This window comes from Rana temporaria, chromosome 7 (assembly GCF_905171775.1).
Source record: "Rana temporaria chromosome 7, aRanTem1.1, whole genome shotgun sequence".
Taxonomy (NCBI): Eukaryota; Metazoa; Chordata; class Amphibia; order Anura; family Ranidae; genus Rana; species Rana temporaria.
Window position 1 is genome coordinate 53492263 of NC_053495.1, and position 20911 is coordinate 53513173.

The window sequence follows — 20911 nt, forward strand, 5'->3', positions numbered from 1 at the left end:
ACTGAAGAATGCCTCTGCAGAGACGAGAATCCAGAACTTGAGTAACCTCATACTTTAGATTATCCTCATTGATCAGAACCGAAGTAGGGAGAAGACAAGAGGATTTATTGAGGACTAAAGCATTAACCAGAGTGGATAGGACTGGCCCCGAGAGCCCACGTTTCCTCAGAATGTGGGGCTCAACAGCCAAACCGTCAAATTTAGACTTTGTAAGGTAGGGTGGAATATTGGACTCTGCGATGGTAGGCCTGGGCGTAATAGAAGAACCCAAGTTTTTCCTACTGCCATCCTAACGACTTCTGCATACCAGGGTCTCCTAGGCCAAGCCGGGGCAATAAAAATCACTGACTTTCCTTCTAGACTCTCTGAAGGAATCGTGGGAGAAGCGGAACTAGAGGGAACGCATAAATCAGGGAATACTGATCTCATGAGATTGTCAAGGCATCTGACCCTTGAGCATAGGGATCTCTTGTTCTTGACACAAAGCTGTCCAGTTTTGCATTAAATCTGGAAGCCAACAGGTCCACATCTGGGGTTCCCCATTTCTGACATATGATTTGAAACATGTCGGGGTGTAGAGACCATTCTCCTGGACTCAGTTGCTGGCGGCTTAAAAAATCTGCCTGCCAATTTTCTACCCCTGGAATGAAGACCGCAGATGGGCGAGGAATATGCCTTTCTGCCCAGGCCAAGATGTGATTCACCTCTTTTTGGGCATCCAGGCTTCTGGTGCCTCCTTGGTGATTGATATAGGCCACGGCTGTAGCATTGTCAGACTGAACCCAAACAGGCCAGCCTTGCAGTCTTTGAGACCAAACTTTGAGGGCCAAATGAATTGCCTGAATCTCCAGAATGTTGATGGGTAGGAGCTTTTCGGCCCCGGACCACTTCCCCTGGGCAGATGCTTCTTCTATCACTGCCCCCCCAGCCCAGAAGGCTGGCGTCTATGGTCATCACTTTCCAGGTAACTGGAGTGAAGGATTTTCCTTCTGACAGATTTTGGGGAAGCAACCACCAATTGAGGCACTGGCGAACTCCTGGAGATAAGATCATAGGAAGATCCAGGGCCTGAACATCTTTGTTCCAAGCAGACAGAATTCCGCCCTGTAACGGTCTGGAGTGAAACTGGGCGTAAGAGACAGCCTCAAATGAGGCTACCATCTTTCCCAATAATCTCATGCATAGACGGATGGAAGGACTTCTTTTTGCCTTTACCACTCGGACCAAATCTCCTATGGCTTTTGCCTTTGGCTTGGGAAGTAATACCTTGCTTAGGGACGTGTCTATAATCATGCCCAAGTACTTTAGCCTCTTTTGAGGCTGCAAGGAAGATTTCTTCAGATTGAGGACCCAGCCTAGGTACTCTAAATATTCCACTGTGCTGTGCACATTGTGGCCCAAACATGAGGTGGACCTATGCATGAGCATAGATGGGACTTTGAATGAGGCACATGTCTGTGCCTCCATCCCTAATACAAATGTATAGAAAGGGAATTTAATCAACAGATCATCCGGGTAGGCTGTTACTGATATGCCTAGTGCCCTTAGGCTTGCTAGGACCGGGGCCAGTATTTTTGTGAACACTCGGGGTGCTGTAGCCAGCCCGAAAGGAAGGGCCACAAACTGAAAGTGACGCTGATCCACCGCAAACCTTAGAAACCGTTGGTGAGCGGGGAATATTGGCACATGTAGATATGCATCTTTGATGTCTATTGATGCCAGGAATTCCCCTCCCTGAAGGGTGGAAACATCTGAACGGACAGACTCCATGCAGAAGGAGCGAATGTTCAGAAGCTGATTCCGATTTTTTAGATCTAGGATAGGTCTGACATCCCCGTTTGGTTTTGGAACCGTAAACAGGTTTGAATAGAATCCTGACCCCTGATCCTCTGGGGCTAACTCTATGATTACCCCTTGGGACAACAGGTGTTCCAAGGCCAACAGTAAAGGCCTTTTTTTCTGGATCTTTGGCAACGCTTGATCTCAGAAAACGGGGTGGCGGAAGTTCTCTGAACTCTAGCTTGTAGCCTGAGGACACTGTGGCGATGATCCGCTTGTCCTGAACCTTGTTCCGCCAGGCGTTTGCAAAATTCAGCAGACTTCCCCCTACTCGGCCGAGCTGGGGCATCCCTTCATAGGGAAGTTTTGGGGTCTTTTTAGACCTTGACCCCCAAGTTTTTTATTGCCCTTGGGCTTGGCCCTGGGCCTTTCTCCTAGTGTTAGACTGGGGCGGTCGTCGCCACTGCCTGGAGACTGAGTTTCCATGGGCTGGAGAAAGAGTACGTTTAAAAAAGGGACGCTTACTCTTCTTAACCGGAAATAGAGTAGACTTGCCTCCGGTAATCTTTTGGATGTATTTATCCAGCTCATCCCCAAACAGGCATTCTCCCCCAAAGGGGACCGCTGCCAAGTATTTCTTGCAGGAAGCCTCGGTCTCCCAATGTTTTAACCAAAAGGACCTGCGCATGTGTACCTGCAGGAGATTTAAGCGAGATTCTTGTTGAACAGAGTCCATAATCGCATCAATCGCAAAGCACAAAGCCTTAGGAAGGTCCTCATAAACCTCAATCTCCTCTGAAGGGAGGAGATTAATCATCTGCTTAATTTGTTCCTTGAGGAACTGACATACACCAATAGCTGTAACTGCAGATTGTACTACAGCTTTAGCTATGGCAGAGGAGGCTTTTAATAGGGACTCCAGTTTTTTATCAGTTGGATCCTTAAAACCCTGCGTGTTGTCTAAAGGACAGGGTCAGGTTTTTGTTTGCACAAAAAAAAGCTGCATCAATAGCAGGCACCATTTCTTGGTGAAACCTTCCTCCATAGGGTAAAGGAGAGAAAACTGCGTAGGGGGAGGAAACACTTTGTCTGGGTAAACCCAGTCATCATACATCAATTTATCCAGCAAGGGATGAACTGGAAAGGTGCATGCAGCCGGCAGGGATTTCCAGGATCTCAAAGAGGAAACAGAGGGCCTAGAAGATTCAACAGGAGGCAATTTGTAAGTGGCCCGCACGCTCTCTGCATAATATTGCACCTGCATCTGTAGCGACTGGGAAGTCGCAGGAAACCTCTCATCCTCTGAGTCCTCAGACTGTGCATGATCCTCATCTCCAGAGAGGGATTTTTCACCCTCAGAAGGCTCATCTGAAAAGAGAGCCAGAGCAGATGAAGTGGATCTACCCCGTTTTCTGCTATCTCTTAAGGAGGTTGCGACAATATTAGCAATCCTTCATTCTATGCCATCCAAAGCAACTTTTAAAGCGTCCTCAGTGACGTATACAGGAGCTGCCATAGAAGAAGCTGCAAAACCAGACAGGGGCTCATCCTGTGAGGCTGCCATCAGGCTGACAGAGGGGGATGGTAAACTGCAGGCAAGTTCAGAATCCTTACGCAGGATTTTCTGGTGCTTCTTTTACTCGCCCTAGACCCTCTTCTCGGGACATAGTCCTTACTGCAAAGCAAAGGTACTATCCACAAATATAAATGCAATCACTGTTGTGCTATAGTCTTACATACACAAAAATATGAGCTCACTGCACAACCTGATGCAGAGTAGGAGTCTTAGTTTTGCCTGGTTCAATCCACAGGGATGCTTACAGCCCACAGCTCTGTGTCCATGCCGCTTACAGAAGGCTCTGGCGTGCTGGCCTTTTGAACCAGCCTCTTGGCACCTGCACACAGGTGTGCTGCATTGTGCACGGATCACTATCAACCACTTCGGCCCTCCCCCTATCCATGTCTCTATTCAGACAGTAAAAGCACGCTCCCGACACGTGCCGCTGTCATGGCGGTGCCCAGGAGACGAGGAAGAGGGGGAGAGTTTACTGGGCGGCATCTTTTGGACCGCTGTATGCGTATTGTGGCAGAGCCTGCAGCGGAAGGAGGTGAATGGTGTTATATTTGTCCAACTTCACTGAGCATGTATTCCTGGAAGGCTATGTAAGAAAACACAAGGTTTGCACTTACTGCCTCCAGTGGTGAGAACCAGGAAAGACATCCTACTCCAAAGAAGACAATGCATAAATAAAATGTTCTTCTTCTTACCTGATCCACGCCGCAGGAATGCTACTAAAAGTAGTTCCAGCTTTCACCCATCACGGCGGGCAAGTTGTGCCAACCTTCAGGTTTACCAAGGGTTTTATTAGGAAAAAAACTCATACCTGGACCTGTAGAAGACTCTGCCAGAAACTTTTCGTGCCACAGATGTATTAGTACACCAAAGTCTGGATCCCAGAGCCCAGACCTCCGCAGAGAGACATTACAGGAAAACCTTGTTTCTTCTTACACGAGGACGGGGTACCAACCATCTTAGGCCTTTGATATCAGCCGGAGGAATTGATCCGGTTATAGCTCCTAGGTCTCTGCAGCCAGACCATCAAAAAAGTATTTTTCTTCTTAGCGCATGTTGAACGTGACCTTAACACTGGCAAAAAAACTGAGGTACTCTCCATTTGGGAGGGGTTATATAGGGGAGGAACTCAATTCTAATTGGGTTTGCCAGTGTCCAATCACCTGTGGTGACTACATAACCTATTAAGTAATTAAGGCTCTGTGTCCCGTGATGTATGAGCAAGAAAGCTTATTAGTAGGTCTCTCTAAACATTTACCACATTAAAGTGGAACTTCACTGCTGCATCAATCCTCTACCCCTGGCACAAGTCTTTATCAGGTATTTCAGACAAACAGAACCAAAAAGATTATCTTTTTTTACCATAGGGATATGAAGGTGCGTAGGTAGGTTGGTGGTGTGATAAATAGGTCTGCACGGCTAAGGACAAAATGAAGAAAAAATAAATACTAATGATATAAAACACTTAAAAAAAAGTTTATTTTTACCTTTTATCCGGAATTCACATACTCACACCCAATTTCACTGGAAGCCAGTTGACTTTGCTTCCCCTCTCCTGTCACACTGCCCCCCTCCTGTCACTCTGCCCCCCTGCTGTCACTCTGTCCCCCTCTCCTGTCACAGTACACTGCCCCCTCCTGTCACACAGGGATCCTTTAGATGCACCTTCGCCTATGTTGATCCTTGCCCTGCTTGTATGTGAGCGCCTGGTTTTATCTATGCATTATGACCCATGGGGAATGCAAGAGGTAGAGAGATTACATGCTGACCTGAGGGGGTGGGAAAACCTAAAACTTCAGATTGTCAGGTCACCTGTGGCCAGGTGAAAAGTGCACCCCGTTGGGGCCAGGGATGCACCACAGGGTAGTGAACCCTATGGCCGACTGCTGCGATTAGAGAGGAAGCGTGAACCCAAGATCGCCCAGGGCGGGGAGTCTAAGACCCAGCTTTGTGTTCACCAGAGCCTCTAGTGGTGAGGATGGTCTTCGCCGCAGCTGGATCCAGGTCGCGACCCCTGGGATCCCCTAGGTCACGCTCCACAGGGAGAGAGGGGAAGCAGCAAGCAGGACAAGCGGTAGTGATGGGTAAGCCGAGGTCAGGGCAACAGGCAGACAAGGGTAACCGAGGGACAGGCAAAAGGTCAGGATCACAGGCAAACAGGAGAAGTCAGGGACGAGCCAAAAACAATACACAGGAAGATAATCGTAGCACACTGCAGACAGGAACTAAAGCTAACAACACGGTTGAACAGCAAAGCAGACTAGCAGTGCAGTGGTTAATATAGGCTTCCTGGGATGGCCTAGGGTGGAGCAATACAGGGAGGAAGGTGATAAAAGACAGATAGTCAGAAGGAGGGTCAGGCCTCTAATGAACATATGGAGATCAGGTAAGCTGCCAGACTTTATTGCATATCCATGACAGTACCCTCCCTCTTATGGGCCCTCCCCAGCCTGGTCCCAGGCCTAAAGGGGAATCCCAGATGAAACCTCCTCAACAAATGGGGCGCAAATCCCTCAGATGCAGAAATCCAAGACGCCTCCTCAGGACCAAACCCTCTCCAAAGCACAAGGTACTGAAGAATGCCTCTGCAGAGACGAGAATCCAGAACTTGAGTAACCTCATACTTTAGATTATCCTCATTGACCAGAACCGAAGTAGGGAGAAGACAAGAGGATTTATTGAGGACTAAAGGCCTTTTATGAATAAGTAAGGGCATGAGAGGATCAACAGGAATCTAAGGAGGATTCCCCAGACCCTTAAAGATGAACTGGGCATCTAGCACAGGACCATCAGACTGGGCAGAGGTCAGAGGAACCCTGATGTCAGGTTGGTTAGAAGGTGACATGACACAGGAGTCAAGCTGGATAGCAGAAAAAACATCAGAATGCAGAGATCCCTGAAAACAAGGTAGAAAACCCCACTTAGCCGAATGAGGCAATCTATCCAAAGGATGGATTGAGCCCCTTAGACAGGTTTGAATGGACGTAATATACTAGGATGAGGCGAGGTTGCAGAAGGTCCTGAACAAGAAAAGGTAGGAGGCTCACAGGGCATGGGCTGGCCTGGCATAGCTGATGCAGAGGCCGATTGAATAGCAAAGTCAGGTCTAGAGACTACCCTAATCGCATCACAAGGCGTATCGACTGTGGAACTTGCAGACAAGTTAGCCTGGCCGTGCGTTTTAGGGACAGACAAAGGTAACCTGGAGTGAATGATCGGCTCAGGTTCACAGGCGGGCTTCTCATTCAGAGTGCCAGATGGGCTAGAAAGTGCGTCAGCCTGACTATTGCAGGACACATCCCGGACACCACTACATGCGGTAGGAAGAGCAAAAGATACTGGAATGGTGGCAACAGGAAGTTTCTCTTTTGGGGAAACCTTGGGTAGGCAGGACATGGAACAGGAGGGACCCCAAGCCAGGATCTGTCCGGCAGTCAAGTCAATGTGTGGAGAATGGAGCCTTAACCAAGGAAGACCCAAAACGATAGGAGCTGAGGCCTTAGCTAGGATAAGGAAGGATATCCATTCCTGGTGAAGTGTCTCTACTGACATCTTAACAGGAAGTGTCTGGAAACGAATGGGGCCCCCTGAGAGAACAGTGCCATCAATCGCCAAGACCACCAATGGCGTGGTGAGGGCAAGAGGGTAAGTCTCATGGATGATGCGATTTCCCAGTCCATGAAGTTGCCAGCGGCTCTGGAATCTAGATATGCCGAGACCGAACGAGAAGAAGCACCGAGATGAAGGGACACAGAAAGAAGAAGACGAGAAGGCGAAGGTGATATTTCTGGGTCCAATACTCCACCTTCCAGAAGGAATTGAACCCGAGCGTTTCTCCGGGCGAAGAGAGCAAGTGTCACGACAATGACCTTTGCCCCCACAGTAGAGACACAGGCCCAGAGTTCTGCGCTTAGCATGTTCCTCGGGAGATAGCCTGGTCTGACCCAGCTGCATGGGTTCCTCAGTTGGCAGGAGATGCTCCACGGGTCGAAGAGAGGGGAGCTCAGGCTGACTAAGGACCAAGGAATGCTTGCGTCACTTTTCTAGGGTCCTTTCCTGAAAGCGAATATCGATCTCGTTACACAAGGAGATCACTCGGTCCAGATCAGTGGGGATGGTTCTTCCTGCTAATTCATCCTTCACTCTATCAGAAAGGCCATGCAAAAAGGTTGCGACTAAGGCCTCATTGTTCCAGCTCAATTCAGCTGAGAGGATACGGAACTGAAGAGCATATTGTCCCACTGAACCGGATTCTTGGCGGAGACGTAAAAGGGTGCTGGCCGCTGAAGAGACACGAGCGGGTTCTTCAAAGCTATTCCGAAAAAGTTTAAAGAAAACAGACAGGCTAGAAACCACTGGATCATTCGATTCCCACAGAGGGGCAGCCCAGGCTAAGGCTTCACCGGAGAGGAGGGAAATGATATAGGCTATCTTAGCCTGATCAGACAGAAAGTGTTGGGGCAGGAGCTCAAAATGAATAGTGCATTGGCCAAGGAAACCCCTGCAGGACTTAGAGTCTCCAGAAAAACGGATTGGAGGTGGTAGTTTCAGTGAATGCGACTGGTGCGACAGGCGCCGCCGCTGGTTGTACTTGGGGTTGCAGATTCGGGGTTCCCAACGAGGTCTGAAGCTGATCAAAGCGGGAAGCCAGATCCTGAAGAAAACGCATCACCTGAGCCTGATTAGCTTCATGCATCTCGAGTCTGCAAACAATGCCCTATAATGGATCATCTGCGGGGAGTGACACGTCGGCCGGATTCATGGCTGTTCAAACTGTCAGGTCACCTGACAAGTGCACCCCGTTGGGGTCAGGGATGCACCACAGGGTAGTGAACCCTATGGCCGACAGCTGTGATTAGAGAGGAAGCACAGAGTGCAGAGTCTAAGTCCCAGCTTTGTGTTCGCCAGAGCCTCTAGTGGTGAGGATGGCCTTCGCCGCAGCTGGATCCAGGTCGCGACCCCTGGGATCCCCTAGGTCACGCTCCGCAGGGAGAGAGGCGAAGCAGCAAGCAGGACAAGCGGTACTGATGGGTAAGCCGAGGTCAGGGCAACAGGCAGATAAGGGTAACCGAGGGACAGGCAAAAGGTCAGGATCACAGGCAAACAGGAGACGTCAGGAACGAGCCAAAAATGGTACACAGGAAGATAATCGTAGCACACTGCAGACAGGAACTAAAGCTAACAACAGGGTTGAACAGCAAAGCAGACTAGCAGTGCAGTAGTTAATATAGGCTTCCTGGGATGGCCTAGGGTGGAGCAATACAGGGAGGAAGGTATTAAAAGACAGTCAGAAGGAGGGTCATGCCTCTAATGAACACATGGAAATCAGGTAAGCTGCCAAACTTTATTGCATATCCATGACACAGATTGGCAGAAATAGAGCCAGAGACATAAGCCAGAGGGTCACTGGATCAGACTCCATTTATAACTGCTATATTATTTTAGGGTAACTGATTGTATCCACAATTACATTCGAATAACAGGCATTAATAATACAGTCTTTAAAACACCTATAACCAGAGAATGTATTTAATTTGATTTTATCAGTGTTTGTCAATGTAATCCTGCTTCAGGTTGCAAAATTATTCTTTCTCCACAAATTTGTCAAGGTACCTCACAAGGTGTGCCTGGTTTTTCTTTTCCACAAGGTTTTTAAAGTACATTTAAACAATAGTACTGTTTACAGAATCAGGTAGAAAATAGAGAAAAGAAACACATATTGGGACTGTCATTAAGCATCTCGGTACATAGAGACACTGTGCCAAGCTGATCCGATCGGCTGGGTGCCTTGGGATCACTGTGATGACCAATACCAGTGATCACATGGTACCCAAGCCCCTCAGATCACATGGATACTTGTTACAATGCTTACAACAGGGGAAGGAGAGAGATCGAGCGATTAAAAATGGGGGCAGAATTATTGGATCAGCATCTGCACATTCATTCATTCTGTTTTAGCGACACAGGATTTTTTTTTTCAATCCATTCATGTCCCCTCTATCTCTCCTACACATACTAGTTGCATGCTTTCTCATATATATATATATATATATATATATATATATATATATATATATAAAAACTCTTCCATCCCCTTTATTCTGCAGGATCATATGACTGGACTGGAGCAAACTAAAAATATAAAAAATGTGTTATACAGTTTTTGGCAGGATAGGTAGAAGGAGGGGGAAGAAACATTTTAAGAATAGATATAGTTAGTGGTTTCTTCCACTATAAGCCTATATTGCTTTTAGCAATACATTCGCCATTTTTCTACTTTATGCAAATTATTAAGAATTAATATTAAAATCCTTACTCTGATATGGTGAACTCTGGCCTGGAGCTGTAAAATATAAACCAAAAATACTGTTACAACAAAACATCTCACTCAATAGATTTTAAATAATTTTAGCAATGAAAAGGAATGAAATAAATCAATCTGGGAAACCTTACTGACTTTGTGATCAAAAGCCAATTGAGGTCCAAATGAGTACTCGGTTGATGCATTAACAGACATATTACAGACAATATTGTCACATTTTACTGCTGGAAATCCCTTTCTTGTGTAGTGCCATCCCAGGTAGACTTCTAGGTAAATGTTTTTTTTGGCTTCACTGTGGTAAGTGGAGAAGTAATTGTTTGTTCTGGTCTGTTCAAGGTCAGGTGTCACCTGAGCCTAATTGCAGGTGTGTGTATATATACCCGGTTGATTATTACACTCACTGCCTTGGTATTTTCCTTGAGCCCTGACCTGAACCTAAACCTGAACCTGTGATTCTGTGAACCTGTACCTGAACCTGATCCTGTCCCTCCTGTGACCCTGTTATCCTGTATCCCTACCCTGCAGCCTGATCCAGTCCACCTTCTCCTTGTCCCGTCCTGCTACTTGCCCCCATCTGCTGATCTCCTGTGTATAATAGATAGGGAGGGTACCGCGCTTAGGAGCAAGTAGTGTGGGTGGAGCAAGAAACTTGGGTGGTAAAAGTAAAGTGGATGAATAAGTAAATATGAATAACTCAAATCACGCTAGGTGTGAGAGCGGCTAAAGACTGCAGCCCCCCTGATAAGTAATCCCCTAAGGCCGGGTACACACGAACAAACATGTACGGTGAAAGCGGTCCGTCGGACCGTTTTCACCGTACATGTCTGGCAGAGGGCTTCTGTACGATGGTTGTACACACCATCGTACAGAAGTCCGCGCGTAAACAATACGCGGGGCGTGTCCGCGTCGTCGCCGCGACGATGACGCGGCGATGACGCGGAGACGTGGGCGGGCCTGCCATTTAAAGGCTTCCACGCATGCGTCAAAGTCATTCGACGCATGCGAGGGACGGCGGGCGCCTGGACATGTACGGTAGGTCTGTACTGACGACCGTACATGTCCGAGCGGGCAGGATTCCAGCGGACGGTTTTAAAACACGTCCAGGAATATTTGCCCGCTGGGAAAAGGCCCGGCGGGCAAATGTTTGCTGGAATTCGGCCCGCTCGCGCCCACACACGACCGAACATGTATGCTGAAACTGGCCCGCGGACCAGTTTCAGCATACATGTTTGGTCGTGTGTACGGGGCCTAAGGGACACAGGAGATTAATAAAATAAAAAAGTGAAGGGGTCGTGGCGCTGTCTGGACTAGAGGCTGAGTGTACCAAGTGAAAGGTACAGTACTAACTTGAATGTGATCCAAGATGGGTGAGTGATGGATCTGGTAAATACAAGTGCCTGAGTGTATTAATACGTGAATACCTGTGTGGCATGTATTGGACACTCTAACATACATGTGATGAAAACATAGTGTGTAATATGCAACAAACACTGAAAAGGCAAAATAAATTGTGGCACTTGGCCGCAAGGGTGGTCGGCCACTAGGTGAACTACTAAGATAAGTAGCCGCCAGGGGCTATAGTACTAAGTGAGTTTAAAATAATATAAGACTTGACAGTGACCGCCTAATAGCGGTGGGTGAAATGCAAAAATACCAACGTGGTGGTAAATATCCAGTGAGTATAAAACACAACAGTGAAAAATATGAAACTATAAAAATAAATAGATATAAATATAGATATAAATATATATTACGTCTTCTGAAGCGGGTACCCGCTTCAGAAGACGTAATCAATACGAAACGTGCGTAAAGCGGCTACACGCACACCCACACGCACTTCCGGATCGATCAGCTGTTTCCTAGTGGAGCGCACGCCGTTCCTCACATGTATGTTAGAGTGTCCAATACATGCCACACAGGTATTCACGTATTAATACACTCAGGCACTTGTATTTACCAGATCCATCACTCACCCATCTTGGATCACATTCAAGTTAGTACTGTACCTTTCACTTGGTACACTCAGCCTCTAGTCCAGACAGCGCCACGACCCCTTCACTTTTTTATTTTATTAATCTCCTGTGTATGACCCCGGCCTGGCTACGTTTAAGATTCCGGTATCCCCCTTCTATTTTTCTTACTTGTTTAGTCTGTTGTTGTTTGTGGGTCACCGTCTTGTTGTTGGTTTGTTGTACACAGTTTGGTATTGGAGGTGTGTTTATTTGTATTCACTTTTCTTAATAAACTTTATTATTCACTTTACATGCGCTTGGTTCCCTCTGTTACAGTCCACACAGTTCTGGCCACACCTGTTACTGACACAGAAATTCAAGCCCCGTACACACTATCAGTTTTCCTGCAGGTTTTTCTCTTCAGGTATACCAAAACCATGTAGTGCAAGGGCCTGCCTGATTGCATACAAATTGAAACTCTTAGGCCCCGTACACACGACCAAACATGTCTGCTGAAACTGGTCCGCGGACCAGTTTCAGCAGACATGTTCGGTCGTGTGTAGGCCCTTTAGCGGACAGGATTCCAGCAAACATTTGCCCGCCGGGCCCGCTGGAATCCTGCCCGCTCGGACATGTTCGGTCGTCTGTACAGACCTACCGTACATGTCCGAGCGCCCGCCATCCCTCGCATGCGTCGAATGACTTTGACGCATGCGACGGCGCGGACACGCCCCGCGTATTGTTTACGCGCGGATTTCTGTACGATGGTTAGTACAGCCATCGTACAGAAATCCCCGGGCAGACATGTACGATGAAAACGGTCCGGCGGACCGGTTTCATCGTACATGTTTGCCCGTGTGTACGCGGCCTTAAGGTTTGACCTCATATTAGATGGTTTTGGTAAACCTGAAGAGAAAAACCTGCAGGAAAACTGATAGTGTGTATGGGGCTTCAGGCTTGGGAGGGACACGACCTGTAAGCATTATTAACTACAGCAGACTCAATGGATAGAAATAAAAATCCTTTGACAGGTAAAACGCCTCCCTTATATATATTTCATATGTGCTTTTAGCTGTTGGCTTGGAGTTCTGTTTAAGAGATTCATTTTGAAGGTTAATGGGTTGGTTTAGTGTTGTCTTTCAGATTTTTTCCCTGGATGTGATCAATTTTGTGGCACCAAAATTACCACTGTAGTTTTATAAACTATATTGATGTGCTTGCTTTTGAAGTCAGATTGAGATGCTTCTGAGACCATTCAGAATTCATTGTCCTCTGCATTTGACCCGCAGTTGTCCTCTTTGTGACCTGCTTCACGCTGCTTTTGTATTAGAAAGAAGCAGTTCTCAAGTGAACATAAGTTCATTGACACTGGTGCTTTAAATATTGAAAAACACATTACTATCCATGCTAATGACTCTACCCAACACACCTCTCCTTTGTGTATCACTACCCCCGAAGGAGCTGCTGGTTTAGTTTGGGTTTTGCACGTTACCTCTAAGTTCGTTGTCTAGGGAAGAAAGTCTGTAGAAATTGCAATGTCCACACAAGATGTAAAACCTTCAACTGTAGGCTTTATTTTCGCTGCATAAAACTTGTGAAGGAAGTAGAGAGTATAGCGAGAAGGGGAAGGTTCAGGTACGCGATACAGAATGCACAAAGTATTCAAAGTTCCAATATTCGCCACTCACTCCTGAGTGGGTATTGCTCACCCGGATAGACCCCTCTCACATGGCCTAGCAGCCGGAATGGTGCACGGATAGTATGGAAAACAGTCTCTGCCACAGACCGTCTGAGAACACAGAATGGATAGTCAGGAGACCTCTGCCACAGGATTTAAAGTCCCGAACTTCCTGTCTTACAGCAAAAGAGCCTTTAAGCCGATCCAACGGACTGTAAGACAAATTTGAGTAGTGCATCCCTCGTTAACGAATTCACCAGGCCTAACCTGAGACATCAGCTTGCGTTGCTTAATCTCCTCCAGGGCAGGTCCTCCCCCGGTCTCCTTCGTTAAGCTGTCCGTTCCTCCACTCGGACGGACAGCTTGGGATCCCCTTCAGAACCATAGGCCCCAGCCAGCATAACTGGGCCTACTGAAAAGCAATGCAGCCTCGGACCAACGTGGCTGGAATCATACACACATACCTTGCGCCAGGAGTGCCACGAGGCGAAGGACCCAGAAAAACGGTGTCTGCCCCTTAATTACCTCCTCCCAGCATGCACAGTGGGGCACCACTCCCACTGGGCTGCCGCCGAGAGGGGTCACCTAATACACTATGGTTTGCTCGAGTTCCAACATGGGCCTGAAGTTGTAACGCCACCTACAGGCAACAAGGGAAAACTTCTACCGAGCACAGCCATAGTCAGAACAGAGGCTAATTTTAATAGAAATACAATTAACTATGGGCTCAGACACCCCTAAATTTACAACAGCGTCCGACTCATTGGGAGACCAGCGCTACATTTGTTAATACCATTACCTTGAGTTATCATAACCAATTGCTGACTGCCTGTGTGGCTACAGCTACGGCTGTGCTGTGATTAGTCACATCACAAGCCGATCAGCAGGTGCCGGCCAATAACCACCAGCACCCGCTAATCGGCTCCGTCATTCAGGGAAAGGGAGCTCTGTGTTGTAAACAACACAGAGCTCTGAATAGTGAGAGGTAGATCTTGCTGTTTTTTATTTCCTGCAAAACAGACAAAATAACAGCAAGATCGCTTAGTAAAAGCACCACATAACACATACATTACACATTGTTAGGCACATATTTAACCCCGTATATTTAACCCATATTTTCACCCGTGGATGTTAACCCCTTCCCAGCCACTTTAATTAATACAGTGACAGTGTAAAGTAGTAGCACTGACCACTGTATTAGTGTCACTATTGATGTCAGTGGCCGTCAACCCCCCAGCCACCGTCAGCTAGTGTCAGATTGCCCGCCATACTATCATACTCCCACTTTAAGTCACTGATCACCGCCATTACCAGCGTAACAAAAAACAGTATCTATAATAGACACTTTCACGCAAACCAAATAATATACACTTATTGGGATTTTTTTTTTACAAAAACATGTAGCAGAATACATTTGGCCTAAATTCATAAAGAACTTTTTAGCCATTTTTCTACTTTATGCAAATTATTAAGAATTAATATTAAAATCCTTACACTGATAGGGTGAAGTGCGGCCTGGGGCTGTAAAATATAAACCACAAATACTGTTAAAACAAAACATCTCATCCAATAGATTTTAAATAATTTTAGCAATGAAAAATTATGAAATAAATACATTTGAGATTATACCTTACTGACTTTGTGATCAAAAGCCAAATGAGGTCCAAAAGGTCCAAATTAGTGCTCAGTTGATGCATTAACTCTGCAGACTATGGCCCGGATTCACAAAGCACTTGCGCCGACGTATCTCCAGATACGCCGCGTAAGTGCAAATATGCGCCGTCATATCTGTGCGCCGTACCCACAAACTAAGATACGCCTCAAAACAGGCTTCATTCCACCGACGTAACTTGCCTACGCCGGCGTAGAGTGGGCACATATTTATGCTGGACGCATGTGGCGCTCCCATTGATTTTGTATTAAAATATGCAAATGAGGGAGATACGCTGATTCACGAACGTACGTGCGGCAGACGCAGGCTACGAGTGGTGCGCGTAAGTTGTACGTCCGGCGTAAAGTTAAGCCCCATAAAGGAGGTGTAACCCGGCAGCAGACATGCAAAGGGCTGCACCAAACAAGCCGGCGTATTTTACTTTGGAGGTGAATATGACTAGGCGTAGGTTACGTTCACGCCGTAGGCATTGATCCGGTGTATCTTAGGCAGTTGTTCCGTCGTGTTTTTGAGCATGCGCACTGGGATGCGTCCACGGGACAGCGCATGCGCCGTTCGTTATACGTATCTGTCTGGCGCTCGGCCCATCATTTGCATGGGGTCACGCCTCATTTGCATGGCTCACACCCACTTCCACCTACGCCGGCTTACACCTAGGAAACCCAGCACAGTTTTGGGAGCAAGTGCTCTGTGAATTCCATGCTTGCCTCTCTGCGCTGCGTCGGCGTAGCGTACAGGAGATACGCTACGGCGGCATAAATGTGCGCCGCTGTCTGTGAATCCGGGCCATTATTGTCACATTTTACTGGAAATCCCTTTCTTGTGTAGTGCCGTTCTAAATGGACTGCTGATTTAGGCCTTGTACACTGCTGCTGGTAAACTGAGGTTTACTGAGGTTTAGGAGCAGTTGAGAGTTTTTTTCAACTGCCCCTGAACTCTCCTCTATGTAATCTTATCTGTCCATGTACACAGGGTCGTTTACAGTCGTTTCTAGTCAGTTCAGAAGTTAGTTTACAGGCATTTCAAGTGCCAAATGCTTCTAAATGTGGCTAAACACGGTAATTCGCACTTAGCCACATTTCATTTACAGCCCTTTTTCATTATTGTCTATTTTGAAAACAAATTTTATTTTTTTATTTTTTTTAATGCTTTTAAATGCAAACGTGGCAAAATGCCCTTTGCACAGTAGCAGGAAACTTCCTTTGAGAGTAGCTCCACCCCCCCTACTCCAGCTTCTGCTTCTTGCCTCTAGCCATGCTGCTCCTGCTGCACTGGTAAGGTTTCCGCTTGGTAGCCAAAAATATATTCAAGGCAACAGCAGTTTCCTGACTCTTCTACACAGTGCCTAGTGTTTAGTATAGTGTGTGCTCAGGTGTCCTCCTGTCACTCTGCCTCCCTCCTGTCACTCTGCCCCTCTCCTGCCACACTGCCCCTTGCTGTCACACTGCCCTCTCCTTCCACACTGCCCCCCACCTTTCACTCCACCCCCCACCTGTCACTCTACCCCCCTCCTTTCACTCTACCCCCCCCCCCCTGTCACTCTGCCCCCATCCTGTGTCAGTGTAGTGGAGTCTGATTCTGGAGGTGAGCGGGCATTTTACCATGAGGTGGTGATTCACCACTGTCACCTGTTTATGACACAGTGGTGTGTATTTTTGATGAGACTTTTTTGACTTGGAGATATTTGAAGGACTTTTAAAGACACTTTTTGTTTTTGATATATTTTGATATTCTTTTAGAAGGGTCATTTAGGAGTGTTTACATATAATTAATTGCGCTGCACTTAATATATATAATATTACAGTTGTGTTCATAAGTTTACATACCCTGGCAGAATTTATGATTTCTTGGCCATTTTTCAGAGAATATGAATGATAACACAAAAACATTTCTTTCACTCATGGTTAGTGTTTGGCTGAAGCCATTTATTATTAATCAACTGTGTTTACCCTTTTTAAATCATAATCACAAAAGAAACTACCCAAATGACCCTGGTCAAAAGTTTACATACCCTGGAAAGTTTGGCCTTGGTACAGACAAAGAAGGTGGCACACACAGGTTAAAATGGCAATTAAAGGTTAGTTTCCCACATTTGTGGCTTTGTAAATCACAATTAGTGTCTGTCTATAAATAGTCAATGAGTTTGTTAGCTCTCACATGGATGCACTATGCAGGCTAGACACTGAGCAATGAAGAGGTAGAAAAGAACAGTCAAAAGACCTGCGTAACAAGGCAATGAAACTTTACAAAGATGGAAATGGATATAAAAAGATATCCAAAGCCTTGACTATGCCAGTCAGTACAGTTTAATCACTTATTAAGAAGTGGAAAATTAGGGGCTCTTTTGATACCAAACCAAGGCCAGGAAGACCAAGAAAGATTGCAGCCACAACAGTTGCAGCTGAAATCTTTCTTGATCTACCTGACCGTGGCTTGGTATCACGAGATTCCCAAATTTTCCACTTCTTATTAAGTGATTGAACAGTACTGACTGGCATATTCAAGGCTTTTGATATCTTTTTATATAATTTTCCATCTTTGTAAAATTTCATTACCTTGTTACACAAGTCTTTTGACTGTTCTTTTCTACCTCTTCATGGCTCAATGTCTAGCCTGCTTAGTGCATCCATGTGAGAGCTAACAAACTCATTGACTATTTATACCCAGACACTAACTGTGATTTAAAAAGCCATTTATATTCTCTGAAAATCGGCAAGAAATCATAAATTCTGCCAGAGTGTGAAAACTTATGAGCACAACTGTATATGTTATACGTGGTGGATTATTGGAATCACTTGTAGAGTGTTAGCGGCAACTTTTTCCTAGGTTATTAGGCACAAGTATATTTTTAGGTGAAGAGTTAATAAACACAATTTTTGTGTTGGTGATTGCGCTGATTGTATTAAACCATTTTTTACTGCTCTCCCCCTCCTACCACTCTGCCCCCCTCCTGCCACCCCCTCCTGTCACACAGGGATACTGATGTAAAGGATACAGCTTTGCCTATGTAGACAAAAATCATTGCTCTGCTTATATGTGAGCTCCTGGATTTATCTATGCATTATGACCCATTGGGGAATGCAAGAGGAAGAGAGGTTACATGCTGAGGGGTGGGAAAACCTACAACTTTAGATGGCAGAAATAGTGGCAGAGACATAAGCCAGAGGGTCACTGGATCAGACTCCATTTAAACTGCTGTATTATTTTAGGGTAACTGATTTTATCCACAATTACATCTGAATAACAGGCATCAATAATACAGGGCCAGATCCACGAAGCGCGGCGCTTCTATCCGTCCGGTGTAGCGTATCTCTGATACACTACGCCGCCGTAACTTACAGCTTTTTTTTGTATCCTGAAAGAATTTGCGCCGTAAGTTACGGCGGCGTAGTGTAACTTTGGCGGCGTAAGGGCGCACAATTCAAATGTATGTGATGGGGGCGTGTTTTATGTTAATACGTCTTGACCCAACGTAAATTACGTTTTTTTTTTAACTGCGCATGCGCCGTCCGTGGGGGTATCCCAGTGCGCATGCTCGAAATTAACCCGCAACAAGCCAATGCTTATGACGTGAACTTCATTCTACGCAAAGCCCTATTTACGAACGACTTACGCAAACAACATAAAATTTTCAAATTTCGACGTGGGAACGACGGCCATACTTAACATAGGATACACCTCATATAGCAGGGGTAACTATACGCCGAAAAAAGCCTTACGGAAACTACGTAAAAAAATGCGCCGGCCGGACGTACGTTTGTGGATTCGCGTATCTAGCTAATTTGCATACTCGACGCAGAAATCGACGGAAACGCCACCTAGCGGCCAGCGTAAAAATGCACCTTAGATCCGACGGCGTACTAAGACGTACGCCAGTCGGATCTAGCACAGCTTCAGGCGTATCTTGTTTTGTGGATACAAAACAAAGATACGCCGGAGAAAAATAGAAGTTACGCGGCATATCAATAGATACGCCAGCGTAACTTCTTTGAGGATCTGGCCCACAGTCTTTAAAACACCTATAACCAGAGAATCTATTGATTAATTTGATTTTTGATGTTTGCCAATGTAATCCTGCTTCTGCAAAAGTTTGCAAAATTATTATTCATCCACAAATATGTGCCTTGTTTTTCTTTTCCACAAGGTTTTTAAAGTACATTTAAACAATAGTACTATATACAGAATCAGGTAGACAATAGAGAAAATAATCATATATTGAGATTGTCATTAACCCCTTCGCGCTGAGTGTACACAAATATGCGGCCTCGGCTTTAGGGGGTTATATCGGAATGATGCCCGCAGCTGCAGGCATCATCCCAGTACTGGTTTTTAGAGCGGGCGGTTGGCCTTCCTGGGTAAACAACCGATGTGGCTAAAAGCCACTCGGTTGTTACCTGGAACATCCCGCCACCCTCCGCCATTCTTACCGGGGATCCCACCCCACCGGGAGACCCGATCAACGATTCGCCACTTCCGGCAGCTAGAGACAGACTGGCATGAAGGCGGTAACGGGTTTGTTCCAGTCTTCTCTCTGTAAACACGGAAGCGATGTCACAACGCCACTTTCGGTTTACTCTGTCCTGTCAAGAAATGCCCGGCTGAAACTGCAAATGCGCCGAGCATACGCAGAACAAGGCCTCAGAACAGCTGAGTTTACGATCAGCTGTTGTCTCGCATTGCCAGGGCACGTTCATGTAGGAGAGGGGCGGATATTTACATGAAGGGGCGGATATTTCAATGATGGGCAGTGCTGGGGGCGGAATTTTTATTGATGGCCAAACAAATCTGCTAAAGAAATCTTTATAGAAAAAGCCGCTCTTCAATTGACTAAACACACCCCGCAAGTGTTCAAAATGAATAGCAGATTTCTTTTGCAGATTTCTTTGGCCATCGATAAAAATTCCGCCCCCCAGCACTGCCCATCACCTACATGAACGTGTCTTGGCCACGCGAGCCAACAGCTGATCGTAAACTCAGCTGTTCTGCGGCTCTGTGAGGCGCATGCGCAGTTCCACCCGGGCACTATTCGATAGCCGGGCCCTTCTCGACAGAACACCGTTTAAAAAAAAATACAGTATTCAGAATCGCTATTTTCGGCAATCTGAATACTTTGAAGTGCAAAGGAGGGATTTGGGATCTTTTAGACCCCCGATCCCTCCATAAAAAGTACCTGTCACAAGGGATGTTTACATTCCTTGTGACAGCAATAAAAATTATATTTTTTTTTAAAAAAACACAATGAAAAAAATAAAAAAAATAAGAATTTTTTTTAAAGCGCCCCCATCCCCGCGAGCTCGGGCAGCAAAGAAAACGCATACGTAAGTCGCGTCCGCATATGTAAACGGTGTTCAAATAACACATGTGAGGTATCGCCGCGATTGTCAGAGCGAGAACAATAATTCTAGCACTAGACCTCCTCTATAACTCCAACATGGTAACCGTAAAAAAATAAATAAATAAGGGGACGCCTATAGAGATTTTTAGGTACCATAGTTTGTCGCCACGAATGTGCGCAATTTTAAAGCGTGACATGTTTGGTATCTATTTACTTGGAGTAACATCATATTTCATATTATACAAAAAAATTGGGCTAACTTTACTGTTTAGTTTTTTTTAAATTCATGAAAGTGTATATGTATATAAACTCTTTCACCCCCTTTATTCTGCACATCTGAACATGCATCCCTTCATCTCCATTCTGCATTAAAGAAAACTACAACTATTTTTAAAAATGTTCCCTCCCCCCTCCTTCTACCTATTCTGTATAACCTATATATGTCACACATAGGCTCCCATAGCCCAGCCATTGTTGGCAGTCCCTCCTCTCCCCTGAAAGCAGCCACTCACTGACACAGGGGAGTCAGTGCTACAGGATCATATGACTAAACTGGAGCGGATTAAAAATAGGCAAATATCTTTTTGTTATACAGTTTAG

At 46.0% G+C, this 20911-nt stretch overlaps 1 protein-coding gene across 6 annotated transcripts in view; it reads right to left on the reverse strand.

Annotated features, from left to right (window-relative positions):
• The window catches only part of LOC120945304 (inter-alpha-trypsin inhibitor heavy chain H3-like), a 166666-nt gene that overhangs the window by 38768 nt on the left and 106987 nt on the right, over positions 1-20911 (reverse strand). For 2 of the 6 annotated variants that reach the window (XM_040359383.1, XM_040359382.1), the window contains exons 17-19: positions 14799-14825; positions 9669-9695; positions 4715-4771 (exon numbers count right to left, since the gene is read on the reverse strand). In XM_040359383.1, the coding sequence (XP_040215317.1) occupies positions 4715-4771; positions 9669-9695; positions 14799-14825 (111 nt within the window). The remainder of the gene's footprint in view (positions 1-4714; positions 4772-9668; positions 9696-14798; positions 14826-20911) is intronic. The other 4 variants (XM_040359385.1, XM_040359384.1, XM_040359386.1 and 1 more) reach the window with 3 other exon arrangements.